Genomic DNA, 20,480 nt, shown 5'->3' on the forward strand with positions numbered 1-20,480 from the left:
AAAATTGGCTGTTGTACCAATGTATTTCTGTGTGTTGGTTCATGCGTCATCACCCTGCACATGCTAAAATAAATCAATAATATAAATATTTTCTGTATACCTGCTGTAAACCCTCCACAACACCACTGATTACCTTGCAGTCAACATCGCGTGACTTCGCAGATTAATCTCCCTCGCGGGCTGCAGCTTGCTGCTCTTCAAGAAATCGCGTGCTCACTGTTGTACACTCACGAGCACGCACGGCACACCGAGCCCGGGGCCGCGCGGCTCGCACCCAAAACCAGCAGGAGCGAGTCTCGCGCGCGTTCACGTGCATGGATCGAGGACGCAGCAGCTAAAGCTAAGCGGGCAGCAGGCTATCAGGCCCAGATTATTCACGGAGTCCACCGTCGTTCATTTTGTTCAGGCGGACCTCCGACCGGCAGGGATTAGAAACGTGCGAGATCATATGAGTGTGAAGGGGGGAAGATAGCTCAAGATGGTTCGGGAAACCAGACACCTCTGGGTGGGAAATTTACCCGAACATGTTCGAGAGGAGAAAATCGTGGAGCATTTTAAACGGTAGGTTACGCAAGAGGGATCCTCTGTTGGCGAAGCAGCGCGCGCTAGGTGCAGTATACGTTAGCTAGTAGCGACGGGCAGCTTGTGACCAATGCTAACACGGCTAATGTTAGCTTTTTTAACTTTTACAAGTCTGGCGGTCTCTTACGTGCTGCCTGTGCTATGTTGCAGCACAGTGATATTTGTTGAAGCGAAATGTCAGGAATGAAACCACTTAAGTGTAAATGTTTACGATTTATAATATTTGGCTAACTTTTGCTAAAGCCAGGAGGCAAGTAGCTAGGTTTGCTAGCCACCGAGCTAACACCCAACCAACCATTTTGTGGGAAGTCAAGACGTTTTCACGATCAGTACAAGCCAAAAGGCAGCTAGCGTCAGCAGGTCAAATAACACGAGATGACTTTTGTTATTTAAGCCACTGAAAACGGGTGACTCATAATGTTATTTATCTCTGGTCAACAGTATTGTTAGAGAAGTATCGAAATGTAGATAAGTCAAGATTTGCGAACGATCAGCGAGCTCTCCGGACTGATTATCAAATGTTAGCAAGTTGTTGAGGTGCTTGACGTCGGTAGCCATCGCTGCACTTAAACAATACTCAGTGTCTTGTAATTTTGCCAAGTTACAAGTAAATTGCTAACCAGCTTTTGCTATTAAGATAAACAAGTATGTACAACGAGATGGCAGCATAAACTTGTATGCTTTCCCATGTTCGTAGAAGACATTAAAACAATATAATCTTATTTGTCTATATAGTTTCCTACGTGTGTAAAGGACACTGGAGCAACTCATCAACAAACTCCCCTGCAAAACATCAAACAGTACATCCAGTCATAGTTAATGGGAGCTATTGCAGCATTACTAGTGGTCTGGTGACAGCTGTGTGTTTGATGATATGCTTTTTATAGTTGTTAAACACTGACATTTGACATGTTTTAGGTCTCAGATGGACGTTTGATTAACGTTAGTACTGTGACTAAACCTCTCAACACTCCCCACAATACTTGTAAAACACTGAATGTAGTAATCCATCTTAACAATCCTAGACATTGTTTAAAACACCTTAAGTTCAAACAGTTCATTCCTGTTTTAATGGTCTTAAATGAAATGTAAGTGCTAACATGTTTTGGTTCATACAGGAGGTGTATGATTATTACTTGCTTTTAGTATCACCGTCTTTTCTTCTCACTATGAACTAGGTTCTGGCGTGCAGAGAAACAGTTGCACTTACCCTAATCTTAGCTGGTGTATATGTAATTTCCTCTTTGTTTTCGTTGTAATTTCCTCTCAGGTATGGGCGCGTGGAAAGTGTTAAAGTTCTGCGGAAGCGAGGGTCAGAGGGTGGTGTTGCAGCCTTTGTGGATTTTGTGGATATCAAAAGTGCACAGAAGGCTCACAATGCTGTCAACAAGATGGGGGACAGGGACCTTCGGACTGACTACAATGAACCTGGGTCAGTCCCTAGTGCTGTTCGGAGCCTTGAAGACAGCTCACCCTCGAGCAGTCGAGACGTTACAGGATTCTCTAGGGGAACAGTTGGTCCAGTGTTTGGCCCACCTGTGTCCCTTCACACCAGAGAGGGACGTTATGAACGGAGAATAGATGGGTAAGTGGACACGGCCTCCCCTTAAAATCCAGGGGAATCTAGGTATTGGATAGGTGTAAAACCTAAACACATAGTGGGGTTATTCGTGAGGAGTAGATGCCTCAAGGGGGTTGCACAAAGGTAATTAGGGATTGTTCCACTTTTCATCATAATTGACTCGCCTTTCCCATGGGATCTAAGTAAATTAACTACACATTATCATTTGGTAAGGTATCTATAATTCAAGGTTTGACATCTGGTTTGGATATTACATCTGTGAGGAATATCCTGGTGAGTTTTGGATTTATTGCATTTTGTGGGAAACTACCCTGGGGAGCTTTTGGATACTTTTCCAACATTTTCCTCCTAAATATGGGATCTAACCTCCATTTTTTTTTTTTTTTACTTGGAATTGCCTGAAACTGGAAGTAAATCCCTATCGTGAAGGATGTACTTTTCTTTGAAGAATCCAATTAGGTAACACATCAAGGATCGGGTCGTCAGTTTTTTTCCCTCTTGACCACAGCTGATGGATGGACTACTTTTGCTATTTTTTGCCTCTGTGGATACGGCCTATTCTGGATTTAAGTTTTGAACAAGTGGATGGAAGAATTGTACATTTGTTACACATTACAAGACCCAATGTAGTGCATATATACTAGGCTATCTCAGTCATATTTAACTATGTATAACAAACACTTTTGTCCCAAATATGGAAGCTATACCAAGAAGACTCTGCAAGAACACCAAGGATCCAAACAAGTTTATGGAGCTATTCTAGTTTTGGATTGATGGCCACGAAGACACATGAAGACCGCATAATTGGGATGTACCCTCCTGGATGTACGCACCCGCGCTGGATGTACTGATGTGGACCCTAGTGTGGATAGGTGTAGCTGCCATTCATTTGGATTACTTGAGTGTGGATGTAGCTGTGTAAGGCCTCAGCTCAGTGAGGAGAAGAGCACTCCAAGTTCGTCACAGAGAACTGAAGACAACTTTTTCAAAATAACTTTAACTGTTACCACAAAGAGATGAAGCCTTCCAGTGCGTACACCCGATAAGATCCTTGGATTGTGGAATTAAGACATACCTACTAGCCCATGAGGAGTTTGCTTTCTGCGATCATAGTGTCTTTGAGTCTACATGCTTGTAACCTACTTGATATTATCAGTGGAATACATTTTTCACCCATTTTTTCCCCATACCGTAATTTTTGGAACAATCTACTTCCTCATGCTACAAGACAAGATTGATCCAGTTGGATGTATTTTCCATTCGGGCACCAACTTACTGTATAGTCAACCTGGAGTTCCCTGAATTACCCTGAAGTGCATCATCTTTTTTTTTTTTTTTTTTTTTTTAAAAGAAATCCATATTTATTTATTGTCTTATGTTCCTATAGTTTTTTTTTTCCAACCACATGTCCAGAAATCCATAAAGAGGTCCATTTCTCTGATTGTTTTGTTTTTTCCTTTTTCCATCCAGTGAGGAGAATTAAGTAGCCTAACTGTGGATTATACATCAACAATCTACCGGCCTGGTGCTCCACAGTATTTGAAGATAACGTGCAGTGCGATCCAAGAGAACCGTTTTTGCCTAATTAGATCAATTGATTTTTCCCCTTGGTTTTTCATGCGGGCTCTCACATTCTGATCCACCTAGATTTTATTTGGATTAGTTTCGGTAACTTCTTTTTCCAAAAGGTTGGTATTGCTCTGCCCTCTGCATATTTTCTTTCTCTAACATTCCTTAGTGCTTTGTCTAATAGCAGGTTTTGCACTGCTTTTAGGGAAAAGATTGATTTAATGCAAGAGAGGAAAACATATATATGTTTTATTAAATGCATATATACAAAATATATATGTATTATTTGTCATTTCTTTATGCACATGCCTCTTTTTGCAACATCACATAAATACTACAAATTATTGTTTTCACATTGAATACATTGATCTGAACTGCATGGCATTTTAAATTTCACTACAGAGCTCCTCGATAGGAGAATTGATCGGTACAATATTTAAGAGAAATGTTTGATTTTGATATTTTCTTTTTCTTACCAGCAATACTTCATGAACAGTCAGCCTCTGAAATCAGCTCCCCTGGACACTCGGAGGAGCCAAAAGCGCTCAGTGTTTTTGTTTTTGCCAATGTCAGTAATTAAAAGAGACTAAGAAAGAACAGCATTTCAACATTGCTGAATTATGTGTTTGTATGAGTAGATCTTCAAAAAGACTCAAAGAAGGTTTTCGTGACAAAGTCTGGGGCGGCTTTGTTTCATGTGACTGTTTATGAAATTACAGTAAAGGAAATTGTGCTTGTTGGTAGTCTAGTTGCTGTTAGAAAACAAAATGTAATTTTAGGATGCTGACAGTTTAGCAGTTGGAGCAGCGCCACACAAGTGAGCTCAATTTTATTTTTATAGCCCAATGTCATAAATCACAAATATGCCTCCAGGGGCTTTAGTCTATACAACATATGACACCCTCTATCTGTGGACCCTCGTCCATATTAGTGTTTACAGACAGTGCCAGCATTTGATAGGTTGACCCCATTATGTCATGTCTTGAAGGGTCAATTCTTTCAGCCTATTAGTCTAGTTAGGAGGAATTTGGTGGTGTTTTTCCTCATCTGTAACGCTCTCCTAGTGCTGAAATCCATGTAAACTTCAAAGTGTCACATTTGAATGAAAATATCACACAACTGCTGTTGTGAAACTTGTTGCTTGAAGTAAAAAAAAACAGTTCATTAACTTAGGTTAGCGTGAGCAGTTCTTTCTTCTTGGTTGATAAACTAGAACCCCATAGAGGAGTCCAGTGTTTGGTTTTGTTGGTACCAATTTAAAAATTAAGAGAGACAAACTAATGAATTTTGCCAAGGCATGAATCACAGGATCTCTACATTAAAATACTCGCACTGCTCTTAATGAGAGTATTATCCTACACAACTTATCTGGCCTGCTCTCAGCTATGTCTTTGCTGTACCGACCCTTTGACTTTTCACAGTTGTGCACTTAAATACCACATAGTTTAAATGTAGGAAATTGTTTTTTGCTTTTTTGTTTCAAATCATAGTAACTCTTTTCCCCTCTCTATTGTGTTACTATTTTACAGTAGCTCAGAGAGCCGTGAACGTGCATATGATCACAGCCCGTATGGACACCATGAGCGGAGTGGCACCTTTGACAGACAGCGTCACTACAATGCTGATTATTACAGAGATCGTTCCATGTTTGCTGCTGCTGGCCCAGGGAGCAGTGCTATTGGGGGAAGCTTTGAGGCATCAGACCCACATTTTGACTCTAGGATTCGAGACCCTTTCACTCTAACTAATTCTACACGACGTGACTTATACAGAGATGACAGAGGACGGCGGGTTGATAGAACCTACCATCACCGTCGGAGCCGATCGTCTCATTCCTCACAGTCAAGGCACCCTTCCCCACAACGGACCACGGGACAAACCCCCAAAACTCCTCATTCCCCTAAAAGAGCTCCTTTGTCCCCTGGGAGAGGTCCACGATCTCGATCCCGCAGCAGATCTTCAAGCTCTGATTCTGTCAGCAGCACCAGCAGCACTGGCAGCGGCAGGTGTGATAATTTGTTTTGTTATATTTTTCATGTTTCATTGGTTGTTTGACTGGATTTTGTCACTGGACAAACCATCAACGGGTATCGGCAAATCCTTTTTTTTTTTTCTTCTTCTTCTTTCTTTTTTTTTTTTTTACTACAACAGACAAATGTCTAAACATTATTCTCTGGTTTTCTGAATTTTTTTAATTTATTTTTTTGTGTTTGACAACAGCGATTCAAACAGCAGTTCAAGTGATGGATCTCGGGCACGCTCTGTTCAGTCGTCAGCTGCACATGCCCCTACATCTTCGATGGGACTTGACTCAGATGAGCCTCGAAGAAGCTTTGGAATTAAAGTGCAAAACCTACCAGTGCGCTCCACAGGTAAGTTTCTACATGTCAGCCTCTCAAAGAGTCATACCAGTAACCATTTTAACTTTTCAGACGTACTCAGAAGTATCAATAAATTGTGATGTTCTAAAAGGACTTCATAACACCATTTTATTTCTAACATTTGTAAATTGCTTTTGCTATAACTGAAATACAAAGTGGACGTTAGTGTACACAGCAGGCTGTAGAGGAAACATGAGCCAAATTAAGATTAAGTAGCACAAGTACATCATGTGACCTGTAAATTTACGCTTATGTTGGAGTACACAAAGCTCATTGGACTGTAATGAAATGTAATTTTGTTTATTATTTATGTTTTATTGACTTTAATGGTTGCCAGAGTGCATTATCAGAAACTGAGGATGGACATTTATGCTGTAGTTGTAATTTCTAATGCAAATTATATTCTTGGGTCTGTTCACACAAATATGTACTGTCATATGGTGCTTGGTAACCTTCAGTTTGAATGTGATCCCACTGGTATACAGGTCGCTCTGCTTCTAATATTTCCGCAGATGCACCCATGCCAATTTACCACTGTAATTATAGCAACAGTTCCCAGACCGCAATCTTGTATTTTGTAACTTCACATTTTAAAATCTCTGAGTATAAACCTTTGTCATTTTATATATACCTGTGAAGCTCAAGGCAGTGAGTATGACTTTGAAAAGATGTGGTGTGCACAAGGTTCAGCAATACCAGTTGGCTAGTAGCCAGTGTCAGTAGAATAGCCAGGGTGGAGTAGGAAACATAAAACTTAAAACATCCTGATCGAGATTAATTCACTGCTTTAAAAACAAATAAAAAGTAATGTATTGCTGATTAAGACTGTGACACTGTATCCCCCACAACAAGAACTTTGGACTTTTGTCAGCCAGTCGTATCTGCTTGCCAGCCACATTCATATTACTGTAACAAGTATGCTCCAGTTTCAGTAGGAAATTGGAAACCTAGAGATTTAGTGACTGTGAAAAGAAGCTGAGGGGAGAAAATGATGAGAGTCAGCAATAAGTAAAACATTATTCCAAGGTTTATGTGCAAATTAATTCTTACTAAAAGATCCTGTAAACTTGGTTGTTTTTTGTTATTTTAAATTCTTTGGAAAATCTGTTTATAAAAATTTGAATTGGATGATCATCCTTTTTTCCTTCCGCAGACACGAGTTTAAAAGATGGACTTTTCCATGAGTTCAAGAAACATGGGAAAGTGACCTCAGTGCAGATCCATGGAGCATCAGAAGACCGCTATGGTTTGGTGTTCTTCAGACAGCAGGAGGATCAAGAGAAAGCCCTCACTGTCTCCAAAGGAAAGCTGTTCTTTGGCATGCTGATTGAAGTCACTGCCTGGAATGGTCCTGGTAAGTGATGACAAATATACATAACCGTAATGTAATGAATACTTGCTGCCAGCTAATGAATTCAACAAACATTTCTTAGAACGTTGGTTTCATGCTGTTGTGGAGAATATGAACTTGACATTTAGCAGCATGTCCGTAATATCAATAAACCTCCTCCTTCCCTCAGAAACAGAGAGTGAAAATGAGTTCAGGCCCTTGGATGGGCGGATAGATGAGTTCCACCCAAAGGCCACAAGGACACTGTTTATAGGCAACCTTGAGAAGACCACCAGTTATCAACAACTCCTTGACATCTTTCAACGCTTTGGAGAAATTGTGGTATGCTACCATTTGAATGTGTATGGTAAATTAGTACATTTTTCACTTGATTGGGGTCTGTAATTGTTCTGTCTTTTCTCCTCAAGGACATTGACATTAAGAAAGTAAATGGAGTTCCCCAGTATGCCTTTGTGCAGTACTCTGATATTGCCAGTGTCTGCAAGGCCATTAAGAAGATGGATGGGGAGTATCTGGGCAGCAACAGACTAAAGGTAGAGTTTTTACGGTAGACACTCTTTACATTTCTGAGGCCTGTATTATGAAGCCACTTCAGCTTGCCCAGCTGAACTGGCATATTTTTGTTACCTGGCTTGACTAACCCTAAAATGCGCCATATAGATAACAAGTGTTACGAAGCTGGCTATCAGCTGGCTCAGTCAACTCTGCATTTTCCTGTGCAGTCACAAGTGTGTTCATGTGAAAGAGGCGAGGTTGTTAATGGCTTGCAACTTCATCAGAACCATGAATGAAGTACTTCATATGATATAACGGTAATACTAATTGACTGCGGGAATGTTTTGCTTTAGGGACAGAAAAAGTTAAATTCATCGGCATGCAATGCAAAGGACAGCCTGTAACCTTACAACAGAAGAACATGTAGAAACACTAGGAAAATGTTAAAAATATTAAAAGTAGGCAGAGGCTTAGGAATTAGGCCATTACATATGACTTAAGTGTATTGTATTTTTTTTAGCGTTGTATTTGAATCATCAAAAAACTACTTTGAATTTGTGACAACACTTCATGCCAGGCTGTTTCCTTTGCCGAAGTGAAGATTGGAAAAGTAGTTAAATACTGATGAGGTCTATCTAACTGAAAATGTTGCATTTATAATAAGGTGAGCCAAATAACAGTGTGGATTATTTTTATTCGTTTTTCTTTCCAGTTCTCATCACACAGGTGTCTCATGTTATTTTGAGCTGCAGTGTAAATTATCCACAGTGTTAGCTGTCACTCCTGGGAGAAAATAAACACAATTGAAATACAGCTAAACTCATCATTATGTGTTTAGTGTGTAGCCCTAAACGCTCTGTTCGTTTGTTAGAAGCTGTTTTAAAACCACAGTGGAAATGAAAACCCTGGACCAATAAAATGATTCGAGTGACCTATAAAAATATAGCCTATATTCTTTTTTTCCTCTCACTCAGGGCTTTTGTCGATGTCGGAATAATTTATTTTCCAGTGATCTCACTGGTTAGTGGTTGGCATGTTGACAGGTTGTGATCCAATACTCTTAAGTTAACCTCCTCTGGAGCAGGTTAGCTGTTCAGGATAAGTTACCCAGTACTTTTTCCAGTAAAAAGTGAACCATCTTCGTAGTACTGAAAACCTAGGGTTAACCCTGAAGTCTCCTCACCAACAGCAAACCTTGCTTCATAGTAGAGGCCTCAGGTCTTAGTAGGTTTTCAGTGTATTGCATCTTGTGTATATAATATGCACGTTGCTCTCTTTCTCCTGGCAGCTTGGGTTTGGGAAGAGTATGCCCACAACATGTGTTTGGCTAGATGGTTTGGCAACCAGTATTACAGAGCAATACCTCACACGGCATTTCTGCCGCTATGGACATGTAGTTAAGGTAAGATGTTATATTTTCTCTTGCTAAAGATTTGGTGCTTTTGATTTTCATGCTGTGTAGTTTTAGAAACACTGACTGCATATTATTGTCCTTTTTAGGTGGTATTTGACAGATTGAAAGGGATGGCCCTCATCTTGTACAACAACACAGATTTTGCTCAGGCAGCTGTAAGGGAGACCAAAGGTTGGAAGATTGGTGGCAATAAAATAAAGGTAAACAATACCAACTCTTGGGTTTATTCGTGAAATGTATTTTTCATGTGTGTATGTTTATGTATTTAAGTGTATTAACCTATTTACTTTTTCATGAAAGGTGGATTTTGCCAGTCAAGAGAGTCAGATGGCATTCTACCGATCCATGCAGGCATCTGGTCAAGACATTAGAGACTTCTATGAAATTCCTCCTGAACGACGGTACATTGCCCATATTGTTAATTGCATGCAAGAAATGATGTTCAAAACTATATATTTATTTAATTTATTTTATTTTATTTTAAATGTCACAAAATTATTAGTTCATGGAATTTATAACATTATTATTTCAAATGAAATGACCCTGATAGAATATGTCTGTAAGGTGATAATCTTTAGAATATCAAAGCAAAGTAGCAAAATATTTAAGAACTTTTTATCTGAAAGTGACAGTGCAGTTTTATAAAATGATCAATTATATAGGTGAATTATTTAACAGAATTCATTTATTTTCTCTTCCTGTTTTCTCCATTCACTCTACAGAGAGGAACGCAGACCTCCATACCATGAATTTACAGCAGAAAGGGCTTACTATGAGAATATAAGAACCCCTGGCCTCTATCCAGAGGAAGCTCGAAGAGACTACGCTGCTCGCAGCAGAGACCGTTTTCCTGAGCTGGAGCACTATCAGGCAGATCACTTTGACCCACGTTATCATGAGGATCCAAGAGACTACAGGGACTACAGAGACCCCTTTGAGCAAGACATTCGAAAATACACGTATATTCAAAGAGAGCGAGAAAGAGAACGAGAGCGTTTTGAGGCTGACCGCAGCAGGTGGAGCCCCTCCCATCCAAGGCGACCTGTCACTCCTACAGTATCGCCCTCACCATCAGAGCGTGCTCCCAGAGACCCAGAACGGCGAGTTTACAGCCAATCCTCTGAGCGCAGTGGGAGTGTAAGCTCAATGTCACCACCACACTTTGACAAATCTGAAAAGACCCTGCTGGAACATGCCTCAAAGAGTGACAAGAGTGACAAGAGCAGCCAACCAGATCGTGTGGCAGGTGCTGAGAAAATCAAACGTGCGAAGCGAAAAGAAAAAGGTGATAAAGACAAAGCTGAGAAGATTAAATCAAGGAAAGCAAAGGGGCAGTCCCCATCCAACCCACTGCCTGACGCAGAGATTGAGACTGGATTTGATGGTGGGTCTGGAAGAGGAAGGGGATCAGACCAGGATGCTAATGAGAGGCAGAAATGTAAGGGGGATGGTGAATCTCTTACTGGAAATCAGTTGTCAACTGCTCATCATGACTCTATAAAAAGTGAAAGATCAGAAATGAGTAAAGGTGAGAATTCGGAATTGGATGGAAAAAATCGACTCAAGAAACATCTAAAGCCTGATATTGGAAATGACGGGAAAGATTTGTCTGTGGATTCAGATCGCCTTGCTGCAAGAAAAAGGCGCTTTGCTGATTCCGGTGGAAGGACTATTCGTCAGAAAAGAAGCAGGCATGAAGAGGAGGATGCTATTCCATCTGCTGATTTTGGTGCCGGTGCCACATATTTGAAAGAGTCAGATGCTGACAAACACAAAGATTCACAACGGAGAGATTCAAGGCTCAAAACGGACAAAAGCGGCACTCAGAAGGATGGTCAAGAGGACCTTAGAGGACAAAGAGAGAAGTCAGAGGGATCTTTGGACCCACTGGAGCCAAAACGACATCCAGGGCACACTTCATCCAGAAGGTTTTCACATGAGGGGATTGCAGACCAAAGCAGTACAAGAGAACAAGAACACCATGCTGCTTTCAAATTTGGTACTCAGAATGCTGACATTGACAAAAATGTTAAGAACAAGGAAGACCATGTTGACATTGACCTCTCTCAGAGTTACCGCAAGCAAATGGAGCAAAATAGACGGTTACACCAGCAGCAACAACAGCGTGAGTCTGACAAACCTGAAAAACCAGGAAGTCCTCAAGGCAGTGAAACGGAGGACTTGGAACATCGCAGTCTTGTGCATGAAGTTGGTAAACCACCTGAGGATGTCACCGATAATTTCCCATCTCACAAACTAAAGAAACTAGACCAATTTGAAACTGACTCAGGGATTAAGAGGGAGCGTGTCTACCGGAGCTTTAGGCAAAAAAGTGAAGATCCTGACTGGAACAATATCTCCTCTCCAGGACATCAGCACTTCTCTCACCATGCAGATGAGGACTTTGTGGACCCTTCCCAGAAAGAGTTGTGTAGAAATGAGGAAAAAATTCACCCAGATCTAGAGCTATTAGTTAAAAGGACACATAACACACAGGTGAACAAGCCAAACACTTCTTTACTTAGTGTGGAAGAAGAGCAACAAAAGAGATGGGAGAGCAGAGTCAAACAAGACTTGTTGCCTGACCTTAACTTTTCCAGAAGTCTAAGTAAAAACATTCACAATCGCAAGCGTTTAGAATATGGTATTTGGCATGACTTGGAGCCTGGGGAAGTACGATCTGACTCTGAGGAGGACAGAGAGAACAAACCCCACTCTCCTGTGCCCTCCACATCTATGCCTTTTTCCGAGAGGCAAAGGGTAGACAGGTTTTCAGACCCCAAACTAGCCCATCTCGAAAGGAACAAATTCTATTCCTTTGCACTTGATCAAACCATCACACCTGATACAAAGGCTCTGCTTGAACGTGCAAAATCTCTTTCCTCTTCCAGAGAAGATAATTGGTCATTTTTGGATTATGATTCTCACTTTGCAAGTTTCCGCAACAGGAAGGATACTGAGAAGGTCGAATCAGCACCAAGGCCTACACCCTCCTGGTATATGAAAAAGAAAAAGATTCGAAGTGGATCTGAAGACAAACTTGATGACAGGAAGGAGGAGCCTAAGCCAGAGGAACAGGAACGCAGGGAACTATTTGCTTCCCGCTTCCTACACAGTCCCGTCTTTGAGCTGGACTCTAGGCGACTGCAACACTTGGAGCGCAAACATGAAGAACCTGAGCCTACACAAAACCAACAACCTGGTCAGCAAGGCACAGTAGATGGTGAACTTGACTCAGGGCCAGTTGTCCTTTTCCACAGTCGTTTTTTGGAACTCACGCGACTGCAACAACAGAAGAATAAAACCCACCAAGAGGCAAAAGTAGACACAATGGTCATGGATGAGAATAAAGTGGAAAAAGCACCTGTTCAAGAGCAACAGGCTCTGCAGTCACCGCAAACAGAATCTGTCATGGATCCAGAAATCAAACCCATCAGTCCTGCTGAAGAGCCGATTACTGAACCCCGACTCACAGTTACTTCTGTCACCCAGTCTGTGGTTAAGGACTTTGCTCTACCAGAAGAGAAATGTGTTGCATCAAATCCAGCCCCTGATCCATATACTCCTGTGTCTGTCATAAAGGAAGAGGTAAAAGAAGAGGTAAAAGAAAATGAACCTATCGTACCCATGCACCACCCATTAAATGAGGCACCTTCTGATTCTGAACCTGCACCAGTAGCAGCACCCGAACCCAGTTATTCAGTCGATAGATGTAAACTTTCTCCATCTGATGGGAAATTGGATATTGTTACTGAGGATATAAAACCACTCTGTACAGAAAAACCTTGCCGTCGTGACTCTCATGATGAGTTTGTTAGCATTTCAGAAGCAGAACCAGATCCTGAGACTACACATCCAGAAGTGCCTGAAGCCACGAGTCCCATACCACCCAGTCTTGTAGAGGAGGAAAAAGAGAAAGAGACCCATTTTGCTTGTAAGGCTGTAGCAGAGCCTGAGGAAGAGAAGAAACTTGGTAAAGTGCAGATGCCCACTGATAATGACACAAATGATGAGTTAGTCTCACCTCAAAAAGAGCATAAAACAAAAGAAATAAAAAATAAAAAGTGCAAACAATCCCCTGCTCAAGTTGCTCCAGTTCCTGTCATGTCTACCTCTGGTTCTGAGAAACAAGCAACACGCAAGAGTGAACGCATTGACAAAGAGAAGCTTAAACATGGATCATCCCCAAGAGCTGAATCAAAGTCCACAGGCAAATCACCTATTCATGGATCAGAACCTGAAACGTCAGAGCCAGGCATATCAGCAGGCAGAGCAAGGCGACGAAATGTTAGATCTGTGTATGCCACCCCAGTTGGAGATGATGTGCCCATTCGTTCTGGAAAGGAAATCACTGAGTCACCGCGCTCTGCAAGAAAGCGAGGTACAGATAAAGATGTAACCCAACAACAAAATATCGAACAAGATCCACCTGCTCCAACCCCAGCAACTAAACGAGGGCGTCCTCCCAAGAATAGACGACAAGGTGACGAGAGTTCAACAGTTAAAGTAGAAAAATCAAAAATGGACAATAAAGACACAGATTCAAATGAATCAGAAGGTGGGGAACGAATTCCAAGAGGGTCAAAAGGGAAAACACCCCCTCATGGCACAAAGGGTTCACTGAATCCGATGCCCACAGTCTCAGGATCTGGATCAACAAGGAAGGGGGAAAAAACTGAAGTGGCTGAGGATGATGATCAGGAAATGGATTTCACAGATGAAGATTCTTTGGCTTTGCAAGTTTCATCAAGTTCATGTAAAGAGGATCCATCAATAAAAGTTGAGCAAAAGAAAGAAGAGAAAGACAAACAAGGAAGAGATGCTGTCAAAAATAAAGATGTTTTCCATGAGAAGGCCTGTGAGGGTAAATCAAATGGGAAAGAGCAAGATTCCCCACCTTTAGAAGATAAACCCACCTCAGAAAAAGACAGGATTGTAAGAGGAAAAACCAAGTTGACAAGGACTCCTAAGTCTCCTGTTCTCAAGAACCTCAAAATCAGACTAAATGTGACAGAGGTAAAAGATCTTCTTCAGTTAGGGGATGATGAACTTGGGAATCAAGAGGATTCTTCAAAAAAGATCAGATCTGTTGACCACAGTGATCATGTTTCAAAGTGTACTAATGCTAACAAAGAAGGCTCCAACAATGAAGAAAAGGAAAATGCCACTTTGGACAAAAATGAGCTCTTGGAAACACCAAAAAGCTTAATTTCACAGGAGCTGGAATTGGAGCAGGCAGTGGAGAACATTGCTAAACTTACAGATCCAGCTTTTCCATCAGAACCAGCAACACCACCTGTACCACATACAGAAGTAAAAAGTGACCCAGAGGAAGAAAAACCCTCTAATCCTGCTAGTGAGACAGAACTCATGGCTGCTATTTACTCAATAACTCCTGAGGACGGAGCTGTACCCATAACACAAGCACCTCAACCAAGTGCAGATGTAGTTTCAGAACCTGAGATACAGGACTTGATTCCACCTGCCAAGGAAGAAGAATCTGAAACCAATACGGCTGCTATACAGGAGGAACCTGTCTTCCCTACCACACCCAAAAAGGGCACCAAAAGACCTAAAACACCTAAACGTCCTAAAGTCCAAAAGCAAGCAAGGAAAGATTCAAAGGAAGGACCCTTAATAAGTGAGGAATTGACAACTCCTTTATCAGATAGCCCACCTTCAGATATAAATACTGTTCCTGCAACAACGCCATCAGCAGCAACTGCTGCCGTTATTACTCCTACAACTTGGAAGCCAGAACCTGGGCCCTTAGCTGTCAAAGCTACAGATGTAAATGCAGAGTCAGAGTCATCTTCTGAAGAACAGATTCAACATCTTAAATCTGTTAACCCCCGGTCTAAGAGTCCAATATGCCCAAAGCCCCAACAGGTTCCACCTGAGTGCACCTCTCCTTCCCTGTCTCCATTAGCTAGCAGGCCAAATATCAGACCCATTCCAACAAGTAGAATTCCTGTTTCTCCACCAGATTGGCGCCACCAGTCCAAAGACACAGGGGTCTCCCCTTCACCTGTCATGCCGTTGGCATCCAAGGAAAACCAGCCTTTACCCTCAGACCCTGACAACATAGATACTGACCATGGTACAAGTGACTTGAGACAGATTCTTATGAAACACAAAAATATTTCATTGTCAGGCAGTAGTTCTATTCCTAGTAATCTGCCCACTCTGCGAGATCAGAACCCCTCTGAAAGTAATACTTTATCAGCTGTTGTGCCAAATAAATCACCACTACCCAGTAGTGGAATGGCAGCTCATCCAGCTCCACCTATAGTTCGACCTCCAGCCTCACTGCCATCTCCTGAGACAAAGTCTGTGATCTCTGTTATTGCATCTACTGCAACCTCTGTTATCAGTCGTGTTTGCAACCCTCCTGAGCCTGAGGACAAAATAAACATAAACATTGGAAATCCGTGTTTGGACATGACTCTACCCAAACCATCTTACAGGCCCAGCAAAGACGATACTGGACCATACCATGGGCCGTCTGTTGCTGACGAGGGAGGAAGTGCTGCACGCTTCATTGTTGAGAGCCCCGCTCTTGGTACAGGATCTTGCCCAGGTCTGAGAGTTAATACTTCTGAAGGAGTGGTGGTGTTGAGCCACTCAGGGCAGAAAACAGAGGGACCACAGAGGATTAGTGCAAAAATAAGTCAAATCCCACAAGCAACTGCAGGTGACATGGAATCTCAGCAGTTGGTATCCATGCCCCAGATAAAACAGGAAATGTATGGTCATTCTCATTTAGGACTTCAGAAAGGCCCTTCATTGCAGACAGATCATGGGCATCCTGGTAAGACACAGTCAACTTTGTCTTCTATTAAACAAGAAAGCACTGGTTTGGAAAAGATGGAATCTACTTACCAATCTGGAACACAAGGAGTAGTGAAGCGTCTCACACAGGGTAACCAGCAAGCAATGAGTTACCATCAGGAGTACATGCCAATAAAACATCAGAAGAAAATGGACAGCGCTGATCCTCACAGTACAGATGGAGCTAAACCACCTTGGACCTCTGCTGTAAGTCCTGCAATAAGCCCCCATTTGCCCTCTCCACCTGGCAACCATGTAGGCTTTGTTACAGCGGCTGGTGACAGAGGTCCCTCCCACATCAGTGGAGTCAAACAGGAACCACGGTCCCCTCGCAAATCAGGTCATCCACACTCTCCGTTTACTAAAGTGTCCTCACCCATAGGCTCCTCGTCACCCAAGGGAATACCAGTGATGTTATCCACTGGCCTACCTGCCATGCAGCAGTTTATTACTGGTGTACATCATCCAGAGCAGTCGGTTATCATGCCACCTCATAGTGTACCTGGAGGCTTGGGACGGATGTCTCCTCACCGTGTTACCCAGTCAATTCCAGTGGGGCATCTTGTCCAAGGAGATGTACGGGTCAATACTCCACCCCTTTCTGTGATGAGCTATGGGATGCATAGTGAGCCTCTTGCCTCTCCCTGGTCTGGTTCTATGCAGCCACGGCCCACCTCACCCCAGGCTGTTGGCAGAGACAAGGTTCTCAAGGTGAACCCTGGTTCTTTGAGGGGTCATGAGGGGGAACAGGAAGAAGCCAGACGCTTCCACCAGGCTCCAGGAAGACAGTCTGCACAGTTAAAGCCAGAGACTATGCAGTCAGATCCTCGCGGGCCTTTGCGGAGTAATGTCCCACTAGAAACATACATGGCACAAAGAGATATGCGTGTACTCTTGCACCAACAGGGAGAGCGTTTGACCACAGACCCTCATTCTGGACACATTCAAGAGACTCTTCCCCCCTCTTCAGCACCCTCCAGCCTACCCTTATCCTTGTCTCCTAGAGCACACGTTTTGCCTAAAGGTGTGTCCGAGAAGGATGTAACAAAGCCATTAGAGGCAAAAAGGCCACACTCTCCTCTTCCTAAAGATGGAATGATGGGGATCAGACAATCTGGGCAAGCAATAGCATCTCCCCAGAGAGTTCAGCTAATGCCACCAGGACCTAGTGGTTCATTCCCAGAGTACTCTGGGATCTACTCAAACCCAAGAGGCATCCATTCTCAAATACCAGAGACGTCTCCTCTTGGACTTAACCAGCCACCGCTGAACGTCACACCAACTATGGTGAGTTCACTGCACTTAACACTCCAGTTTACTAGATTATCACCTAGCTAAAAGTAAAAAAAAAAAAAACATAATACAACAGTCGTGCAATAAACGCTACCATCAAAATAGTTGCAATGTTCTAGAGAGTTGCTGATTTAACTTTGGTTATTTTGAAAGCTGTGGTGTAGTGATAAGCTGGGCACTTGATAAAAAGCAGGCCCACTGAGTGTTTATCTGAACCTGGGTTATTGTCTATATGTTACAGAGACTGTTCATGACACATTACGCTATTGTCTTAAATCCTCAGGGTGCAGACCTCCAGACGAAACCAGATGGCAAGATGACGCAGCCTGTTAATATGGTGCAGTTGCTCACGGTAAGACGAAACTCACCACAACAGTTAAATTGTTGGTCTGAACAACAGCTGGCTTTGTCTGACATAACTTGTCTTTGTTTTGTCTTGCATTTAAACAGAAATACCCTATTGTGTGGCAAGGCCTGCTGGCACTGAAGAATGACACAGCTGCAGTCCAGTTGCATTTTGTCTGTGGAAACAAAGCTTTGGCTCATCGATCACTGCCCCTTCAAGAAGGAGGCGCATTGCTTAGGATTGTCCAGAGAATGAGACTAGAGGCTTCGCAACTGGAGAGTGTAGCCCGGAGAATGACAGTATGTTTTTTGGCCTACTCCCATTGAGTCATTTTTTTTCTGTTTTATTAAATAGTCTTCTAACAGCATGTACACTTTTTTCCTCCACAGGGGGACAGTGACTTCTGTCTTCTTCTTGCCCTGCCATGTGGACGAGATCAAGACGATGTCCTAAACCAAACTCAAGCTCTTAAGGCTGCTTTCATTAACTACCTGCAGACAAAGTTGGCTGCTGGTATTATCAATATCCCCAACCCAGGCTCCAATCAGGTGAGGCGTTTGTTTACGTGTCTGTAATCTGTTTTCATGTGTGACCTCTACAGTCTCATTTAAAAAAGTAACCTGTTTTCTGTGTTGACTTTAATTTATTATTGCTGCCTCATGATGCACATGACCAGAAGTGTAATCTTGCTTTATCAAACACCTGTCCAATATCACATCTGTTGGTTCTTTGTAACTTCATATATGTAATTTATGTTTTCTTTCTTGTTCCAGCCTGCCTATGTGCTACAGATTTTCCCACCATGCGAATTTTCAGAGAGCCACTTATCCCAGCTCGCTCCCGACCTCCTCAACAGGATCTCCAGCATCTCACCACACCTCATGATTGTCATCACCTCTGTGTAACCTTCAACGTGGCGAACCGTAACATCAATGGATGTTCTCGCTGATGAGCCTCAGGAAACCAGAGGAATATAAGAATTTTGTTTTTCTCCAGGACACAATGGGAATGTGTAGGATATACCCTATCAACGGTTTTTTTTTTTTCTTTTGTCACTCCTGTCTGGTATTTTTGTCCTTCTCAAAAGAACTCAGGGATGGACCAAACCAGAATCAGTCTTATTTGACCATTTCTCTGCTGTATTTCTATTTATTGGAGTTTTATTTTAATGTTCGGAGATGCTCTGAAGAAAAAAAAAAATCAGGATGTTTGAACAACAATGAGTGACTATCTGGGTGGCCTTTTTTTCTTTCATCTGTCTTTTATTAATTGATTGTCAAATTTATTTCTTCACAAGAGTGGATCGTACAAGCTGTTGTGCCACAATGGCTAAAAGACATTTCAACATGTAATTTTAATTAATTATGTACAGACTTCCTCGCCCAGGCTTTCGTTAGAGGAAGAAATAACTTGTAAAACTATGGAGACCCTGTAGAGGACCATGTTCGTTTAACAGCTCCTTTAATTCCACCAGCTCTGCTTGTTTTCTCACACTACTGAAGCAGTTACACTTCTGGCTCCTGCCTTTGCATTGAACAAGCTACAGTATGATTTGGGAGTTTTTGAATACAGGACTTTGTAAATATTTTAAATATTTAAACTTTGACAATGGAACTTGGACAACTTGACGGAGACTTGAACTCTGGGACATACCAGGACACAGTGTGGAAATTTAGATGGATATCCTTGATTTTTGGGTGTAAATACTTGTAACACAAGAAGGTTGGCAAACTCTCCTGAGGAGTCTGCCGATGGCACTTCATATTTTGTAACTCAAATAAAACAAACTCCAGAAAACTTGAATATTTAAGATATAATCATTTTATTTATGTTGTGTTTTATTTGACAAGAATGTTCATTTTTAATCAGCGAATCTTTGATGTGTGATTTCACTCACTTTGATACTGAATACATGAGATATTAAAAACATGGTTACTTACATTTCAGATCATACAATTAAAGTTTAAGTGAACATCAAAAGGGGTTAAAACTGAGTTCAAATGTAAAATGTTATTAAATAATGGAGTATTGACAGACCACCACAATAATGGCAAACTAACATAACTTCTCTGTGGGTGAACAATGATAATAAAACATTTTACATTTAATTTGGAAACTAAAGTGACAATGGAATTGTGCCTTAGCTGCATATCAGTCACTCACATATGAAAACCAGTGTATTCATTTTGTTTGATCCCAGTGTATTTGATGGGTCACAAGCTCATCTTATGAAACCTTGATCATATTAGGTGATTTTAACACATCAGCAAACTTTTAAGACTGTTTTAGGTAAAAACGAATGGGGAACTCCACTAATTTCACACATCGGAGTCTGATTAGAGGGGACGAGGAGTCTCACTACATATGTGGAAAAAAAATTGTATAAAGACTTGTGTGGCTCCAGAGGGAGCTGCGTGAAATTCGATAAAGTACAGTCAGGTCCATAATTATTTGGACAATGATACAGTTGTCGTCATTTTGGCTCTGTACACCACCACAATGGGTTTTAAATGAAACAATGAATACCTGCTTAAAGTGCAGACTCTCAGCTTTCATTTAAGGCTTTTTTCAAAAATGTAGTATGAACCGTGTAGGAATGACAACCATTTCTTCACACAGTCCCCCAACTTTAAGGG

General features: G+C 41.8%; 1 protein-coding gene across 3 annotated transcripts; it reads left to right on the forward strand.

Annotated features, from left to right (window-relative positions):
- Positions 1 to 278: 278 nt before the first annotated feature.
- On the forward strand, positions 279 to 19,894 carry si:ch1073-335m2.2 (msx2-interacting protein). 3 transcript variants are annotated; one of them, XM_050037171.1, is made up of 15 exons: positions 279 to 561; positions 1,853 to 2,167; positions 5,266 to 5,739; positions 5,954 to 6,105; positions 7,268 to 7,468; positions 7,635 to 7,786; positions 7,873 to 7,998; positions 9,249 to 9,362; positions 9,461 to 9,574; positions 9,675 to 9,775; positions 10,097 to 17,492; positions 17,782 to 17,850; positions 17,949 to 18,143; positions 18,234 to 18,392; positions 18,618 to 19,894. In XM_050037171.1, the coding sequence occupies exons 1-15, from the start codon at positions 479 to 481 to the stop codon at positions 18,747 to 18,749; spliced, it is 9,783 nt and encodes a 3,260-aa protein (XP_049893128.1). In that variant the 5' UTR covers positions 279 to 478; the 3' UTR covers positions 18,750 to 19,894. The 3 variants fall into 3 exon arrangements, with proteins under 3 accessions (XP_049893128.1, XP_049893127.1, XP_049893129.1); XM_050037170.1 differs by having other exon boundaries at positions 280 to 561; positions 5,263 to 5,739; XM_050037172.1 differs by lacking the exons at positions 279 to 561; positions 1,853 to 2,167 and adding an exon at positions 3,643 to 3,852 and having other exon boundaries at positions 5,263 to 5,739.
- Positions 19,895 to 20,480: the final 586 nt, after the last annotated feature.

The sequence above is a fragment of the Epinephelus moara genome, chromosome 24 (genome assembly GCF_006386435.1).
Source record: "Epinephelus moara isolate mb chromosome 24, YSFRI_EMoa_1.0, whole genome shotgun sequence".
Taxonomy (NCBI): domain Eukaryota; kingdom Metazoa; phylum Chordata; class Actinopteri; order Perciformes; family Serranidae; genus Epinephelus; species Epinephelus moara.

Bases quoted from the DNA above. Each gene is read 5' to 3' on its own strand.
- si:ch1073-335m2.2 (XM_050037170.1), top strand. From the start codon at position 479: ATGGTTCGGGAAACCAGACACCTCTGGGTGGGAAATTTACCCGAACAT. The intron at 9,575-9,674 runs GTAAACAATACC...TTTTCATGAAAG, and splicing joins TTGGTGGCAATAAAATAAAG to GTGGATTTTGCCAGTCAAGA. The intron at 18,393-18,617 runs GTGAGGCGTTTG...TTCTTGTTCCAG, and splicing joins CCAACCCAGGCTCCAATCAG to CCTGCCTATGTGCTACAGAT.